The sequence below is a fragment of the Pleurodeles waltl genome, chromosome 10 (genome assembly GCF_031143425.1).
Source record: "Pleurodeles waltl isolate 20211129_DDA chromosome 10, aPleWal1.hap1.20221129, whole genome shotgun sequence".
NCBI lineage: Eukaryota > Metazoa > Chordata > Amphibia > Caudata > Salamandridae > Pleurodeles > Pleurodeles waltl.
This window is the reverse complement of record NC_090449.1, coordinates 152,119,632-152,135,181: the sequence shown is the minus strand read 5'-3', so window position 1 is coordinate 152,135,181 and position 15,550 is coordinate 152,119,632. Positions and strand designations below refer to the sequence as shown.

The following is a 15,550-nucleotide window of genomic DNA, read 5'->3' as shown; positions in this document are numbered from 1 at the left end:
TTTCTGCTTTTATGAATGTGATGACACCCTGACAAGCCCAGTAGGCATGCCTTTGATAACTACACCCCCTTACATTATGCTTCGTATATGTGGTGTGGATAACTATCTTAGGATTCAGAGCTCAAAGAGCGTGGACTTTAGTGAAGGTATCACTGTTGGTACTTCAACCTGCCTACTTGTATATATTTGTAAATTGATGTGCTACATTAAGAAGTGTGTGCATAGTAAAGTATTTTTCTATTTTATAAGTAAATGCACTGATTGGAAAATAGCTTTTTAGGTGTAGCTCATTATGTACCTGAGGACTGGATGCTAGGTCACTCCGTCTCTCCTGAGTATGCCTCGCTACCTTGAAGGAGTCCAGTGCTACAGTGGGGTAATTGTAGCCAGTATATGGAAGGTTGCAAACGTATGACTTAAGAAGAACTCACATCCTTCCCAACTAATAACCCAAGTTTTTACATTTTAGGGATTGGCAGAGGGCCTGGCTGGAGGTCAGACCCACCACACAAACTCTGCTGTGATTTGGCTGAAGCCCTTGTGCAGCAGGGGCTGGGTGCCTGTGGGGAAAGGGAGCAGGGCCTGACCAGAGGCCTGGCCCTGCTCCCAACTACTGCTGCTCAAAGCCAAAGGCCATGCTCGGGGATGTTGGGTGACAGCTGTGGATTGGGTGCAGGGCCTGCTGAGAGGCGATGCCCTGCGGTCGTGCCTCCCACTGTGCATTACTGAAGGCTGTGCGCAGCAATGGGATTGACTGCGGTTTGCCCAAGAGCCTTGTAAGTATGCTCAACATTGAAAATGATTTTTTAAAAAAATAGAAATTCTCTCAACAAAAACAAAGATTAAAGTGATGTTTTAAGTAGCTTTGGTAAAAGGATCTTAACCTAGGTTAAAAAAAAAAAAAAGAAATATACTGAAAAAACAAGGGTTATTAAGGCGGTATACTTAGGTGCTGAAATAAAACAAGAACTAACGTTTAAAAATTAAAAACACTGAAATTTGCCACTTATAGGTTAGTAAACTAACTATAACTTGCAACCTCGTCATGCACTGTTTATGACCTCACACATTACATCACTCATGACATGTTAAATGACATCATTGATGACATCTCTGATGACATAAGACGGTAATGTGAATTTGTCCTTCATAATTACATTACATATGTGTACTCTTGGTAGTAGCTCAAGTAACCTTGAAAGAGACAGCTGCTTTACCCCAGGGAGAGTTATGGCAATTCAAAGAATAAAAAGCATACAAACGTAACTAAAGAACATATTGCAATGCCCGATTCTTAAGCGGCAGCCATAGCAGAGGTCGGAAAGGTATTTGTCCAGAGCACAAAGATGGTAAAAGTATGATAGAATATGGACTTTCTTGCAGGCACACAATATCCTGCAAAGTTGCAACTGTATTTGGCACAGCTGGAGCCCTTCTTTTTTCAAAAGTCCACCTATACTCAATGAGATGTTAGTGTGAGTCAGGGTGTCTAATATTTGGGGACGGTGTTAAAACCCCTTAATATTCTAGGGCCTATGTATTAGGTTGAGAACATGAGAGTATTAAATATGTGGGGATTTATAAAGAAGAGAAAATTATAAAAGGTGAGGTGAAGTTCAAGTTGAAATATCAATTAAGTTTATTTACTCATACCTAAAATACTACAGGGAATGATGCATTCTCTACGATAAGAAAAAATGAAGTTGCAATAACTGCATGCAGCCTTTTATCACCGGAAAACAAACTGGAGACAGGAGAGAACTACTCCTACCTCCTTCAAACATTGGCAAGCACTTTAAAGCCTCATTAAATACTGAATGGGCTTGTAACATTGTAGGGAATAAGGAACTATTGGCGTTCGGATGGAAAGGATAAATGCTAGTCATAATATCATAATAGACAACCCATGAAGAACATTACCCCTTAGCTACTAGATCTCCACCCCGCCCCGCACTTTCACCCACCACCCCGTGCTGAGACATTATTTGGCTATTTGGGGTAGTCCACACTTAGGGCTCCATAAAGTTTTGTCCAGGTAAGGCATCCATGCTAAATTTGCATCCGTTTTCCCAACATCGTGGGGATTCGGAGGTACCCAGGGTTTGTGGATTCCCCTGGAGGGGACCGAGAAAATATGCAAAATATAGCAACATTTTGATTTTTCTTTTTTAAATAGGGAAAAAATGCTGCAGATAAAAGTGTCAGATTTTTTCCTGAAAATGGCGTCCGTAAACAATTTACTATACTAAAGTCACCACCTTCCCAGCTTTCAGGAACATGCAGATCTGAATCAGAAAACCTAATTTTTATACCACAGTTTTGGCATTTTTCTAAGAGGTAGCCTATTTTCCCCATTTATTATGCTCTCAACCTACTTCCAGTTTGTGGTGAAAACCAGTGTGAAACCCCTGGGTGATCCAGAAAAGCTATATATTTCTGAAAAGTAGACAACATTTCAAATTCAGTAAGGGGTCATAGGTATAGATTTCTCAAGGTTTTCCCAATAAAAATAACTGTTGAATTAAAGAAATAGTGAAACTGAGTTTGAAACCACAGGCATTTGTGACAACATTTTCATCTGTAACTTTTTGTCACAATGGCTTATTTACAAAAGCAATACACTATTAGATCCGCTAAACCCTTCTGTTTGGGGGTATATATAGGGTTTGTAGGACCACCAAGAACCCAAGGTACCCATAGCCAACAACTGAGCTGCACCGTAGAACGTTTTTTCATTGAGTACAGTGTATAGATCAATTCATTTGCAAAACAGGCAGAGTAAAAAATGGATATCAAGAAAACTATGTATTTCTGAAACGGGCACAAGATATGGAGTTTAGGAACTGTAGTAACTGTACAGCCTTAAATTTGTGGGTACCCATACTAGCGTATGATTTAGAGGATATTTTTATAGATGTCATCTTTTTTATACACAGGTTTACATTTGAAAAGCACAGATGCATCAAAATCCAGTTGTTAATAACGAATGTTCTACTATTCTATCCTCCCACAAGTCTTCCGATAACAGTAGTTCTCCGCTTCCGTAGGTAGGCCTAGTAGCTGCAACAGGAAATGGCCAAAAGCGCAACATGGAGGTATCACATTTTTACTCTGAAAACTGACCCTTTTGTTCCATTCTGGGTAGCTCTAGGTTATGGATCCTAACTCAGCCGGTGCCTGTGGATACCTAGCCAGCCTGTACATTTTTTAAAACTAGACACCTAGGGGTATCCAGGGTGGGCTGACTTGCATAACTCTCACCATGATTTTTACCCAGAATTCCTCACAAACCGCACACTTTGACTCAAAAAACACATTTTCCTCACATTTCTGTGATGAAAAGTTCTGGAATTTGTGGGGAGCCACAAACTTTCTTCCACCCAGCATTCCCCTAAGTCTCCTGATAAAAATGGTTCTGCTATCTAGTTATCAGTGTTGGCATGCTGTCCACGTCATAGCACTTTGTTTTCTCCCTACCTGCCTTCCTTCTTTCATTGTCCATCTTGCCGCTTCCTCTGTTGTCCATGCTGCTCCCAAACCTGCCATAACAGAAAAAAAAGTGCTATGACTCAGCCAACGCTGACCACATTGTAGCCCTTTTTGACTCAGTTCCCTTGGTTATCCATGCTGCACGCCACACTCCCTCGATTATGCGGTATTGCACCCTGGTCCGTCCCACTAGCATAAAAAAAAAAGATCTTTGACGTCGCATCAATGTTTTGTTTTTTTTGTTTTTTTTTTTAGAGGCAAAGAAAAGCGGGATCAAAATATAAAAAGAGGAAAGTTGACATGTTTCTTATTATGTATAGCACTATACTCAACATAGCACTGTGCTCAACTAAGTTTAATCTATTTAACATGAAGGAAATTTGAATTTTGGTATATAGTTATACATTCTTAATAGAGGAACAGAATGTGTAACTGCATCAATGTATGCCTAAACAATGGTTTCCAAATAGACTTTTAGCTGACTAGTGTTTATTTTCAGCTTAACATGTATGCTTTAATTGAGCAAGAAGGATGGACCAAAGTTTGTAAAGTTCTTAATTTCCATCCGTATCACTAGCAATGCCTACTTTTTTATCTTTCCCTTCCTTCAGTAGTGCCCGAATGGTTTGTACTTTCATGGTCACGTTGATAGTAAGGCTGTCCAGTGTATAAAGCCACTATCTGCCTTTCTCCCACCACAAAGCCACAGAGGAGCAATTTCACCAAAAATTCAAGGGGAGGGCTCTTCACATCATGCCCCAATTAACATCGCAGCAGGGGCGGCTCCTCTGTTATGGCGGAGGAGCGTCGCCCCCGCCAGCAGTAGCAGCTGCAAAACTTCTACAACAAAATCATAATAAACTATGTTTATTATGGTTTTGTTGTAAAAGGGGTGGGCCATGAGGCATGACAGGGACCTAGGGGGTGTGCACAGGGCTCCCCTCAGTGCGCATGTTTGTTTGGCCGGCCGACTCGGGCCGACCAAACACACATGCGCAGAATGCTCCCTCCATCCGTGCATTGTGATGCCGGGTTGGAGACAGCAGGCAGAGACTTTCACTATGCCTCGGAGCGATCTTAACGCTGCTTTCATGCATGAAAGCAGTGTTAGGATTGGCTACAGGGCAGGCTGGGAGCCTGTGCCTGCAACTTCTGGCAGCTAGTGGAGTATTGGAATGGCGCGGCGAAGGTAAGTTGTAAAAAAATATATATATATATATTATATTTATTTTTTTCTTCCACCACGCACCGCTCCGCCCCTTTTCCCTCCCGCTATCCATGACTGCACCGCAACAGAAACGTACTTGAGTAAAAAACATTGACAAAGACAATAGCTCTCTTGTTGGAGAGAGATTTTTGACTTTGCCAATGCTTGTTGAACATCATGAACTCAATATAAAAAAGCACACCCTTAAGGAAAACTGTGTTGTTTGACGTCTAACAAGTGTCACAGGTGAAAGGAAGAATATTACAGACGTTAGCCCATCCTTCTTGTTCAATTAATGCGTCCCGTGAAGCCGAAAGGAAACAGTAGCCAGCACAAAGGGGACTTATTTACACTCCGGTGGATGGGTTACTCTGTCACAAACTTGACAGATACATCTTCCGTCGTATTACAAGTGCATTAAATCCAGTGGCACTTGTAATGCAGCAGACAGGATATCTGTTACGTTTATTTCTGAGCAACCCTTTCGCAAAACTCCAAATCAGGCTATAGTCTACTTGGGAAACACATTTAGGCGCATGTTGACGTCTTTACACTTTCTGTATTACGAATATTTAACTATATACACACCAATTTTAGTTTCCATTGTGTTAAATAGATTAAACTTTGTTCAGTGCAGTGCTATCCATAATAAGATACGTTTCCCTTTCTATTTCTATATTTCTACCCTCCCTTGCTTCTCCTCTCTATCGTTTCCATCTCACTCATCTTTCCCTTTCGCCCCCTTCTTTCCCCTCTCCCCATCTAGCTCACTCCTTCGCTTTCTTTCTCCATACTGCTTTGTGCATCGTTCTCTTTTTATTTTCCCCCTCGTTTCTTACTTTCTCTCTAGTTTCAAAGTCTCCATTCGGTCTCAATCTCACCACTCTCTCTTTCCCTCTCTTCTGTCTCCCTCGCCTCGTCTCTTTTTCTGTCCCATTCTTGTCTCTTTCATTCTCTCTCTCTCATAATTTATTCCTCCTAGCCATTTATTATTGTGTCCCTTGTACTAGTCTGTATCAAAGGCTTTGTTTTTAACTTGAGCCACAGTACACAGCACCACGGATGCTGTGCAGGGGGATGCCGTGGGCGTGTCCACACGCTTGTAGTGCCATTTCATGGTCCAGGGTGTCCCTGGACAGGAGGCCCAGGGGTAGAAAATTGTCCCAATCCACAATAGCCTGTAAATTGTCTAGAATGTTCTTCTCTACATTTAGGCCTGTGTTTGGGGCAAAATGTGACTTTTTAGAAACTCTCATACAGTTCCAAGAACTAGACTGCAAATTTGTGATAGTCACAGATTCCCAGGAGTACTTAGAAGCATAACCATTGAGGTGTCCAAAAATATAATGCATGTGGAAATAAAAATAAAAATGTATTTTTAAGGTTTGTTTCTAAACAGGGAAAGTTGAGAAACATATTTTTGTATATGTTTCTGCACAGGGAATTTCGAGACACTTTCCATCACACCACCATAAATTAGGGATCTTTCCTCCCCGTTGGAAGCCTAAACCAGGGCATGACGGTCTTTTATTCTACCGGGCATTTCCCTGGTGGGCTGAAGCCTTTGTAGGCTGGTTTTGAAATCTCAGGGGCCCTCCTGTTACATGTCACTTTCCCCAGCTCTTTGAGCTGCAGCAGACATGGGAGGCTTCGAGAGAGAGAAAATACAAATGAAAATAGGTGGTTGGAAAGAGAGTAATTGTGCGAGGAGACGAAGGGAGCCGGCTGGTTTGACCATTTTTGCCAAAGATGTTTTGGTTACCCAGTCCGGCCTTGCCCTGAACTGGCATTTAATCCTACCTTTGACGGGAGTAAATTACAATAGCTTTATGTGTGGTTAGTATACGACCTGCAGAATGTGTTTTTATATTCACAAACTTGCAAGTCGTGTGTTTGTACCAGCTTTTACAGGATGTAATCACGTTAGAACGACTCCAGACCCAGAAACAAGAAAAGGTTTGCGCAAAAGGAAATTCTTGCCGAATTTCCGTATAAGTAATTATCATTTAGAGTGCAAAATCTCAGCGACTGCAGGCCGTATTTGTGTGCCCGTGTTTAAAAAGCGTTTCTGGACTTGGTTTGAAGCTTTCCTACGAAGTAAAGTTGAAAACCTTGTCTTCCATTCGGTGCTCATAGCACGGTTGTTTCCCTAATGCTCCATGTTGTTTATATCTGTCCTGGACTTTAGTTTATTCCTCCTCGACCACACTTTCAGTTCATACTTTGAAATAAAACCTTTGTGGTTTTTTTCATTTTCCTCGCGGGATGTTAAATTTGCGTCATCCAGACGCCAGCATTTAAGAACAGTCTTTTGTCTCTGCCAACCACGAAATTCCGGATAGGTAGGGAAGTGGTGGAGAATAAAGGACTAACGCAATTACTACCTAATGTATCTGTCGGAGAGCAGTTTCCCACATCGATTAAGACAAGCCGACTACACAGGAAGGACATCTTGCTTTGTGTACATTCCTACACATTAAAGGAAAGCTCAAGGCCCTACCAACCCTCACAACAGGATGTAAACTGAGACCCGCAGTTTATGTTCTACTCTGTGACTGGAATATGATGCAGTGTCCTGCATTCTATGCTAGCTCTTCAACTTGCGTTTTGAGACCAAGGCCCTAATTATGGGTCTGGCTGTCCAAAGGCCGCCAGCCTTGCGGTGGCGGCCTCACCGCTACATTACGAGTTTGATGACAGACCCACCAACCTACAGCTGCCCCGACAAGATCAGAAATCCCAAAGGACTGACGGCAGACCTGGTTGTAATCAGCCAGGGCGGCGCTGAACTAATCGCCGCCCTGCTGATTATAACCTTGTTCTTCTCCAGCTTTTCCATGGCGGTCTGACAGCTATGAAAAGGCTGGCGGAGAACAAGTGCAGTGGGCCATAGGGGAACCCTTGCACTGCCCATGCCTATGGCACGGGCAGTGCAGGGTTCGCCCTGCCCAGCACCCTTGAAATGCACATGGTCTGCTGTGCAGAAAGTGTACATTTCAAGGGTGCTGGTGCACCCTGCACGCGGCAGCATTGCGCCGGCTCTATTACCTGCCGGCAGTAATGATGCCACACCTTTCCAACTGGGCTAACTGTGGGAAAGTTGTAATAGGGCCAGTGGAGAGACCGCCACCTCGACGGCAGTCTCCTCACCACGGGTGTATCGTAATCAGGCTCTAAGTAAGTTCAGAACACAGTGTAATCCGTCCTATGAAAATAACTATTATTTTGAAAATCTTAGTGTTGTTTTGTGGGTTGGGAGATCGGTTTTCCGCTGTTTGTAATTAGTCATTTAAATTTTTTTGTGTGTATTTTTTCTATATTGGAAACCGCCACCAAAAGTGTGTAACTGAGGGCATTACTACTTAGCGACAACTGAGCTTGCATACATCTAATAGAGCTGTCTGCTTGGCAAACGTTAGATGTTGCACCTGTTCGTACCTGGGCCGCATAACACAGGCTCACATGACTGAAGTTGTGTCAGGGTTTTGGAATATTCACTGACTATGTACACGATTCACATTTATTTTAATTGTATATAAATGTATTTCATGAGAATCTCAAGGTTTATCAGCAATGGACATTAGTATGCATGAAAGCAAGCATTTGGTGATCTGATAGCGTTCCAGGTCGGGGTAACAGTTGAAAAGTTGCATTTCATGGACATTAGTTAGAGATTGATTGGGTGAGGTTGTAGTTGGTGAATTTTGCATTGCTTGAAATGCAACACTTCATGCAAGGGCATGTACTGCTCTTTGTGCCCAAGTGTGGCCAAACACAGTGAGTGTTTTTGTTTCAATAGGATCATAAATCTGATTCACCTAACCCAGGCATTGTGCCGTGCTCTCACCCCAGCATAGATGCATCAGTCTTTCTGTTACAACCTCCAGTCTGCCCCCCGGGGGACAGAAATACTTTTGGGGCTGGGTGAGGGGGAAGCACTAGCCCAAAGCAAGTGGGCAGCTCCACCTCTTCAAAAAATAGACCCTGGTGTTCTTAGTCGGTGGATCCCTGCTTGGGGGATCACTCAACTCGGCAATCCCCAAGCAGCGTCCCACAAGGGCAAGATCCCAGTGGAAAGGGGAGATTCTCCCCTTTCCAATGATACCTCTGCTGCATGAATCGGTGCTATGGGGACTCACATATGCCCCTGAGTACCGATGTAGTGAAAGTGAAGATTTCACTTTAATTTTCTCTGTAATGACAGACATGCAACATGGCATATGCATTGATTATCATTGCAACAGCTTCGGGGTGCTGGGGAACCTATTCCCCAGCTCCCAAGGCTGAAGTGAATAAAAGAGAATCCATCTGGTGGTTGCACCAGAGGAATTTTATGCTTCTGGTGTCAGGATGTGTTGGCGCCATCCTCAGCACCAGTGCTCAGGTGCTGAGGATGGCTCCAGCACACCCATAGCACCCGAAAAGTTAATAGTTCAACAAGTGCAACAATGGAGGGCTTCAGCTGAAAAAAACAAGTGGCGTCACCTCAGTAACCGGTGATTCTGGGCAAATCACCTAATCTGCCAGCATACATTAATGTGAATTTGTGTAATCTAACTGGTGCGCATATAAAGCACCCAATACGTTCTAGTCAGGTCGAGTTCACGCTATGGAAAAATGCAAATACCCTATTTTGCAGCAGGAGCAGTGAATGGACAATAATTAGGTTACATCACTCTGTACTTTGCCCATGCTGCACACATGGAAGCCACATCTTGCAAGTGCTGCTGAAGTAGCAGTCAGCAAAGGAGAGTGATAAGGGTGCCAAAGAATTCTTAGTGGTGGGCAGGCTTAAAGCCCCTGATACAGTAGGTTGTTGGCAAGCAACAGCGCATGCCAGCTGCCTGCAGACTCGATCTAAAAATTTTAAACCCCCTCATTTTCTCCTCTAGAACTCTCACTCCTCCCTTGACTCATTGTCTGCCTTCACATTTTGGAGTAATTCTATTGCTCTACATCACCCATGGTACTATCTATTAAAAAAACTAAGTGCTGATCCCCTCACCTCCCTCTACCTCCCATCCATCACCCTGCTGCTCTACACAAAAATCCCTGAATGCCTTATTGTCAACATGTTAACCAATTACCTTTTCTTACCTCTTCACTGACCAATCTCCAGCCAGGCTTCCTAAATTTCCCCTCCACTGAAACAGTCCTCCCTCGGTTTCGATTTTATCACCTCAGCTCAGTAAACCCTATTCCCTCTCCTAGGTTTTGTTTTTGATGCACTCAACAACTTGTTTCTTCCCAATATACTTGCCTCTCCTAGAATTCTAACAAACAGCTTTTTATTGGTGCTTCAACCTCATTTTCTACCTTCTTTGATGTGTTCTTGTCCACACCCATTCTGTGGACATTTCCCAAAGCTCCGTGTTTGGTCCATTATTAGTCTGACTCACTTTGTAGTTCTTTCCTTTATGTGATCATCTCCTCCTTTGGCTTCTGTAATTGCTTTGTTAAACAGTTCCTACGAATCAAGAAGGCCTGCACAATTAGTCACCCTGGACTTCAGAATATCGGGACTCAGTCTGCACATACCATCAGAACATGCTGACATGATTCCTAGCAGTGCCCCGTCTGGAACCCCAATCTTACCAGAGTACCAGACAGTACTGGCAACCTTGAACATGGCCACTCCAACTCCCAAGAAAGTTGTGGAAACAAATCTACCCTTTTGTTGTCCCTCTGCATACCCAAGATGAGACACAAGAAGGATAAAAAAAATTATTTTCCAACATTTATTGCAACAATCGTATTCTCGTATAAAAAGCATGATCTGCGATTATTAGACAAATGAAACAAAGCATTGTAACCAGCATGACGAAAATGGTGAAAAGGATAAATAGTTAACCGTGATTAAGCTACTATGTTGATATACTCCTATCTGTTACTACCTACACTATCAAGAGCATGGTGAGTGTACTCTCTGCCAGATGACTTGGGAACGCCTAACCCCCCATACCTGGGAAAGATATACAAAGAAGCTGGTCTGGTGTAGTGCAGGCTATTGTTCTTTGCAGGATGGAGGTCAGAGGGTGTAGGCCTGCATCTTGGCTACTGTGCACCATATTTCAGGATAATCCTAGCAGAAGTGTTCCTCTGTTGAAGGTATCACAGAGGCATTTTTTATAATACAAGCACCATTCATATCACACTGTATCAGAGGTGCAGAGCTGATGCAATTATACATCTGCAATTGAGAAGCTGTCTCCATGGAGAATCCTAATACTAGTGCAGCGTATTCTGGGTACCTAACCTTGGACAGAGTGTACAGTCTGGATGGCAGCAGCGCATACAAGAAACATGCTGCATGTATAGTGATTTCCCTGTACACTATTGCATGAGCGAAAAGCTGAGTAAAAGATCACCATCAAAACGACAGGCTACGTTAAAATCTGAAATTTTAAAATGGAGGCTATTGCGGGTCCTGTTGTGCTTTACCACTGCATTGTCATCATCTCTTCATGCCACTGCAGTGGGTTCAGCATCGAATGCCACTGCACTTACATCATCTCTGCATGGCCCTGCATTGTTGTCAGCACCAGCTGGCAATGCAGGCCCATGTTGTCCATTCAGTCAAAACTGAATTCATCCAATTCTTTTGACTCTACCAAAACCCGCTGCCCTCCCTTAGTCCTCTCAGCCTTCCCTGGACATCTTTAATCCTTCCCCCAAAACTGGAAACCTAGGGGTTCTCTTTTATTTCCCAGTGCAGGTGACCTTCTTTATATCCACCACAGCATCAACAGTATGCTATCAGCTGCTCAACCTAAAAGCCTGACCAAAATAGAACCTACTCACCAACACAAAAGCCAGCACTGTAAAAAACCTCATTAACGAATGTATAATGAGTATGCTGGACCACTGCAAGTGTTTGCGCATAGGTCTTCCTAAGTATGCAATTTCTTTCAACGATAATATCATGAACTTTGCATCCAGACTGCTATCCACCCTTCCGTGCCAAAATAAACCCACATCTCCAGTTCCACCTAAGTGTTTGCTGACTTTCTTCAGGCAGCAGAAGAACCCTAGTTTAGCTCCTTAAACCTACCCTTAAAACAGTTACCCACTTCTCTCCCCTACATTGTCTCCCGCCACACTTCTTCTAGAGTTCTGCAGCAAATTACCTCCTTACAGTAACTGCTCATATGTGGTATGTAAAAATAATTGACTGCCATCCCTGATCATCCTCCCATGCAGTGGGTCCCAGAGCCCTTACATCAATCTCAAAACATTGTTTGGGCCTTTTGACCTTTGTTAACCAATACACCTGAATACTGCCCTGTGTAACAACCTTGTTTAGTACAGTGGTTCTGTTGGAAATGCTATACCTACTAAATAAAAAAGAACTACATAAATAAAGCTACAATAGCAATTATATGGATGCAACCAGAGCTTCCGGTCATTTATAAAGCTGCCTTTCTTTATTTTGCCTCTTATTTTTCCACATAGGTTGCAAGATGGGAACACAAAACTCGAGTTCTTACCAGGCTCTTTGGGTCTCCATACACAGCCTGCTATTCCGTAGGAGCTGTTATTATCATGCTTGCTTGTTTAAGAAGTTATTGGTAAGTAATATTTTCTTTAAGTACAAATGCGACTGTGGGATTATGTCTGAACAGTTTCTTAAGAACAGCAACAACAAATGGCTCATACAAATAATTTTGAAGTGAAAATGGGTAGCAGTGATGGGTAGTATAAGCTAGCAAGTGGAGATTAAAGAAGGATGCAGATTTGGGTGTGCTGCCAAAGCTCCTTGCAGCAGGCTCCTTGCTATTACTGGTTTCACTAATTTCCAGGTGAGATGCTGGCACAGTGCATTTAATTCCAGTGAAATGTGAAGCCTCCTATTTTTAAATCTTGTCTTCAGACAGCTTTTAACTGTTGTCTAAGACCCATTGTGGGCAGTATCATTACTAATAGTTGGTTTTGGGACTGCTTACCATTGGTTGTTTTTTTTAGCAATCCCATTTACTTGCTTCTTATTCAATGGCTTTCCTTGCTCTTCTTGCTCGATTGGAAGACTTGTGTCCTTCTACTGCTTACATTCTGGGAGTTACACTTTTCTTTTTCTTTGAGCAACCCATGTGAGTGTGTGGTTTTTTCTCTCTCCCTTGTTTGCTGCTTCTCTTTTTCTCATTACCGACACACTGTATATTGCTCCACCTAGCGTCAAATCTAATACTTCACTGGTCCTCCCCATCTGTTTTTGCTTTTTGTTTATTTTATTGTTTACCCCACCATCCTGGTCCTCCGTTTGTTCCCACCTTCGCTGCTCATGGCTACTTTCTTTGAAAACCCACTGCTCCTCCTGTTCCAGCAGTCCTCCCGCCTCCTTGTCTCGATCTTTTTATGTAAAAAAAAAAAAAGGTTTTCGGTACCCAGCAGCTGCAACTTGCTGCTGAACCATTCTTTAGAAAAAGAGTTATAGTGCAGTTTTTATATTTGATAATGTATCGCTCCAAGATGGTCATCCACCATCTTAGCACAATAAATGGAGTGATACATTTAAAAATGAAAAATGGTCGAATGGACATACACGCTTGGTGATGTTTTCCAATTGATGCTTCAATACGCAGGCATGTACATATGTGATGCTGCGTGCATATCATGCATTGATACCAGGTTAACAAACTTTTTATTACTCTTTTTATTTTATTTATCAAACCATAGTGGGTCCACTTATTTAAACTGTCCTTTCTGTTGCTAACAGGCAAAAACTGAATGGCTGAACATAAAGTGCACTGTGCTGGAAAATAAGCCATTGTCCTTGCTTTACAAGCGAAATACTCATTCTTTTAGAAGATGCTTAAAAACCAATGCATTACTAAATGAGGGGTTGATTTCCTTATAACAGAGACTCCCTTATCACCTTATTTTTTACATTGGCCTGACGATACATAAAGGAAGAATACCGCTGTCCAGTGGACCCAACGTGGCTGGGATTGGATCCTTCTTTGAGCCTCACTCAGAATTTGTTTTATAACTTCTTGAGCCCTGTAGTCCAAACCATGCCTTCCTGCCTCCAAGATTCTAAAGATGTCCTTAATATGTTGATTGATGAAAGTTTTGATAATGGCACCAACCTTTTGATTGGATTTGAAGTGGGGGCAGTTTACACAAGCACCCCCCTGAAAGAATCCCTATGAGCGGCATATGTTATTTCTATTTTAACTTCACGTCACAGGACCGAGTCCCTGTCTCCAGTAATGCTGGCTACACCATTTCTTTTGATGTTGCTGCCAGCCATTAAGATCACTTTCTCCTGTAGGACCGGTAGTGGACCAGCGCTACCTGGGCACTTGACAAGGTGGAAAAAGCCCTTTTGGACAATCAGAACGCTGTAGTTTTCCATTTTGTGGAACTGCAGGAGTACTGCAGGACCAACTGTACAGATATCACTATATTATGAACCTTAATTGCTCGAAAACAGCCTAAATGATATACACCAAATCACAAAACCATAGATTCTAAGTAAAGAGCAAGCTTTCTTCCAAATTTGATAATATGCTATTTTTTCTCTATCACTTCTGAAAACCTCACATCTTTCTTTCCCCTGTTTGATGGCTAGCAACCACCAATGTAATATGTGATTGGTATATTAAAAACCTAATGGTGGTCGCCACTGTGTAATTATAGCTAGGAACATGTTTCCATAGAAAAGCGTTTTTTTACTTGCCAATATCTTTGGCACCATTAATGAAACTTTCCCCCAAAAAAGTGTTGTGCATGGAAAGTTTCCGGATGATCCATCAAGCGGGGCCTGAGAAAAAAGGCGGGGGTCAAAAAGGTATCTTTTCCAATGTTAATTTTCAGAGGACCTTTGAACACTTCTACAGCCCGAAACGCTGGAAGGAATTCCACTACATTTAGCAGAAAGCTAGGTTCCCGTAAGCAGATTGTGCTTTTGCTTATTTGGTGTAAATCTGTTCAGTAGTTTTTGAGACATTCAAGGGAAAACAAATTTGTATATCTGTGGTATTCGAGACTGCGGGCCAGATGTAGGAAGGCATTAGCGCCTCTCAAACAGCGAAAAACGCAGTTTGCGAGGCGCTAATGCCCTCACGCGATGCTGAAACACATATTGCGAGTCGGTACCGACTCGCAAAATGTGTTTCAGACTCGCAAATAGGAAGGGGCGTTCCCTACCTATTTGCGAGTCGCACCGCGATGTAGGGTTGATTTGTGACCGCGAAAGCGGTCGCAAATCAACCCGCAGTTACCATCCACTGCAAGTGGATGGTAACTCATTCGCAAATGGGAAGGGGTCCCAATGGGACCCCTTCCCATTTGTGAATGCTCACAATAATGTTTTTTCAGAGCAGGCAGTGGTCCTATGGACCACTGCCTACTCTGAAAAAACACCGAAACAAAAAGGTTTCGGTATTTTTTTCTATTTGCAGCTCGTTTTCCTTTAAGGAAAACGGGCTGCAAAGAGAAAAAATAAACTGCTTTATTTAAAAGCAGTCACGGACATGGTGGTCTGCTGTCTCCAGCAGGCCACCATCCCCGTGAGTGCCTAGACTCGCTATGGGGTCGCAAACTGCGACCCACCTCATAAATATTTATGAGGTGGGTCTTTGCGACCCCATAGCGAGTCGCGGAAGGTGTCTGAGACACCTTTCTGCATACCAATTTGCGAGTTGCAAATTGCGAGTCAGAAGGACTCGCAATTTGCAACTCGCAAATTGGTTTCTACCTACATCTGGCCCTGCATGTGACAATGGGAATGCTGTCATTGCCTGGCCACAACCCGAGTAGAAAGTTGCAGCCCCCATTTTAGGTTTCTGAACTCTGTCCCTGGGGCTGAAACAAATTATGAAAAATAGCATAGGGGGTCAGGCTAACTCCACC

The 15,550-nt window shown here is 42.9% G+C and overlaps 1 protein-coding gene across 1 annotated transcript in view; it reads left to right on the top strand.

Annotated features, from left to right (window-relative positions):
- Positions 1–15,550, top strand: part of PEMT (phosphatidylethanolamine N-methyltransferase) — an 893,879-nt gene that overhangs the window by 248,561 nt on the left and 629,768 nt on the right. The window contains exon 3 of the mRNA XM_069210067.1: positions 12,149–12,264. Coding sequence (XP_069066168.1) covers positions 12,149–12,264 — 116 coding nt within the window. The remainder of the gene's footprint in view (positions 1–12,148; positions 12,265–15,550) is intronic.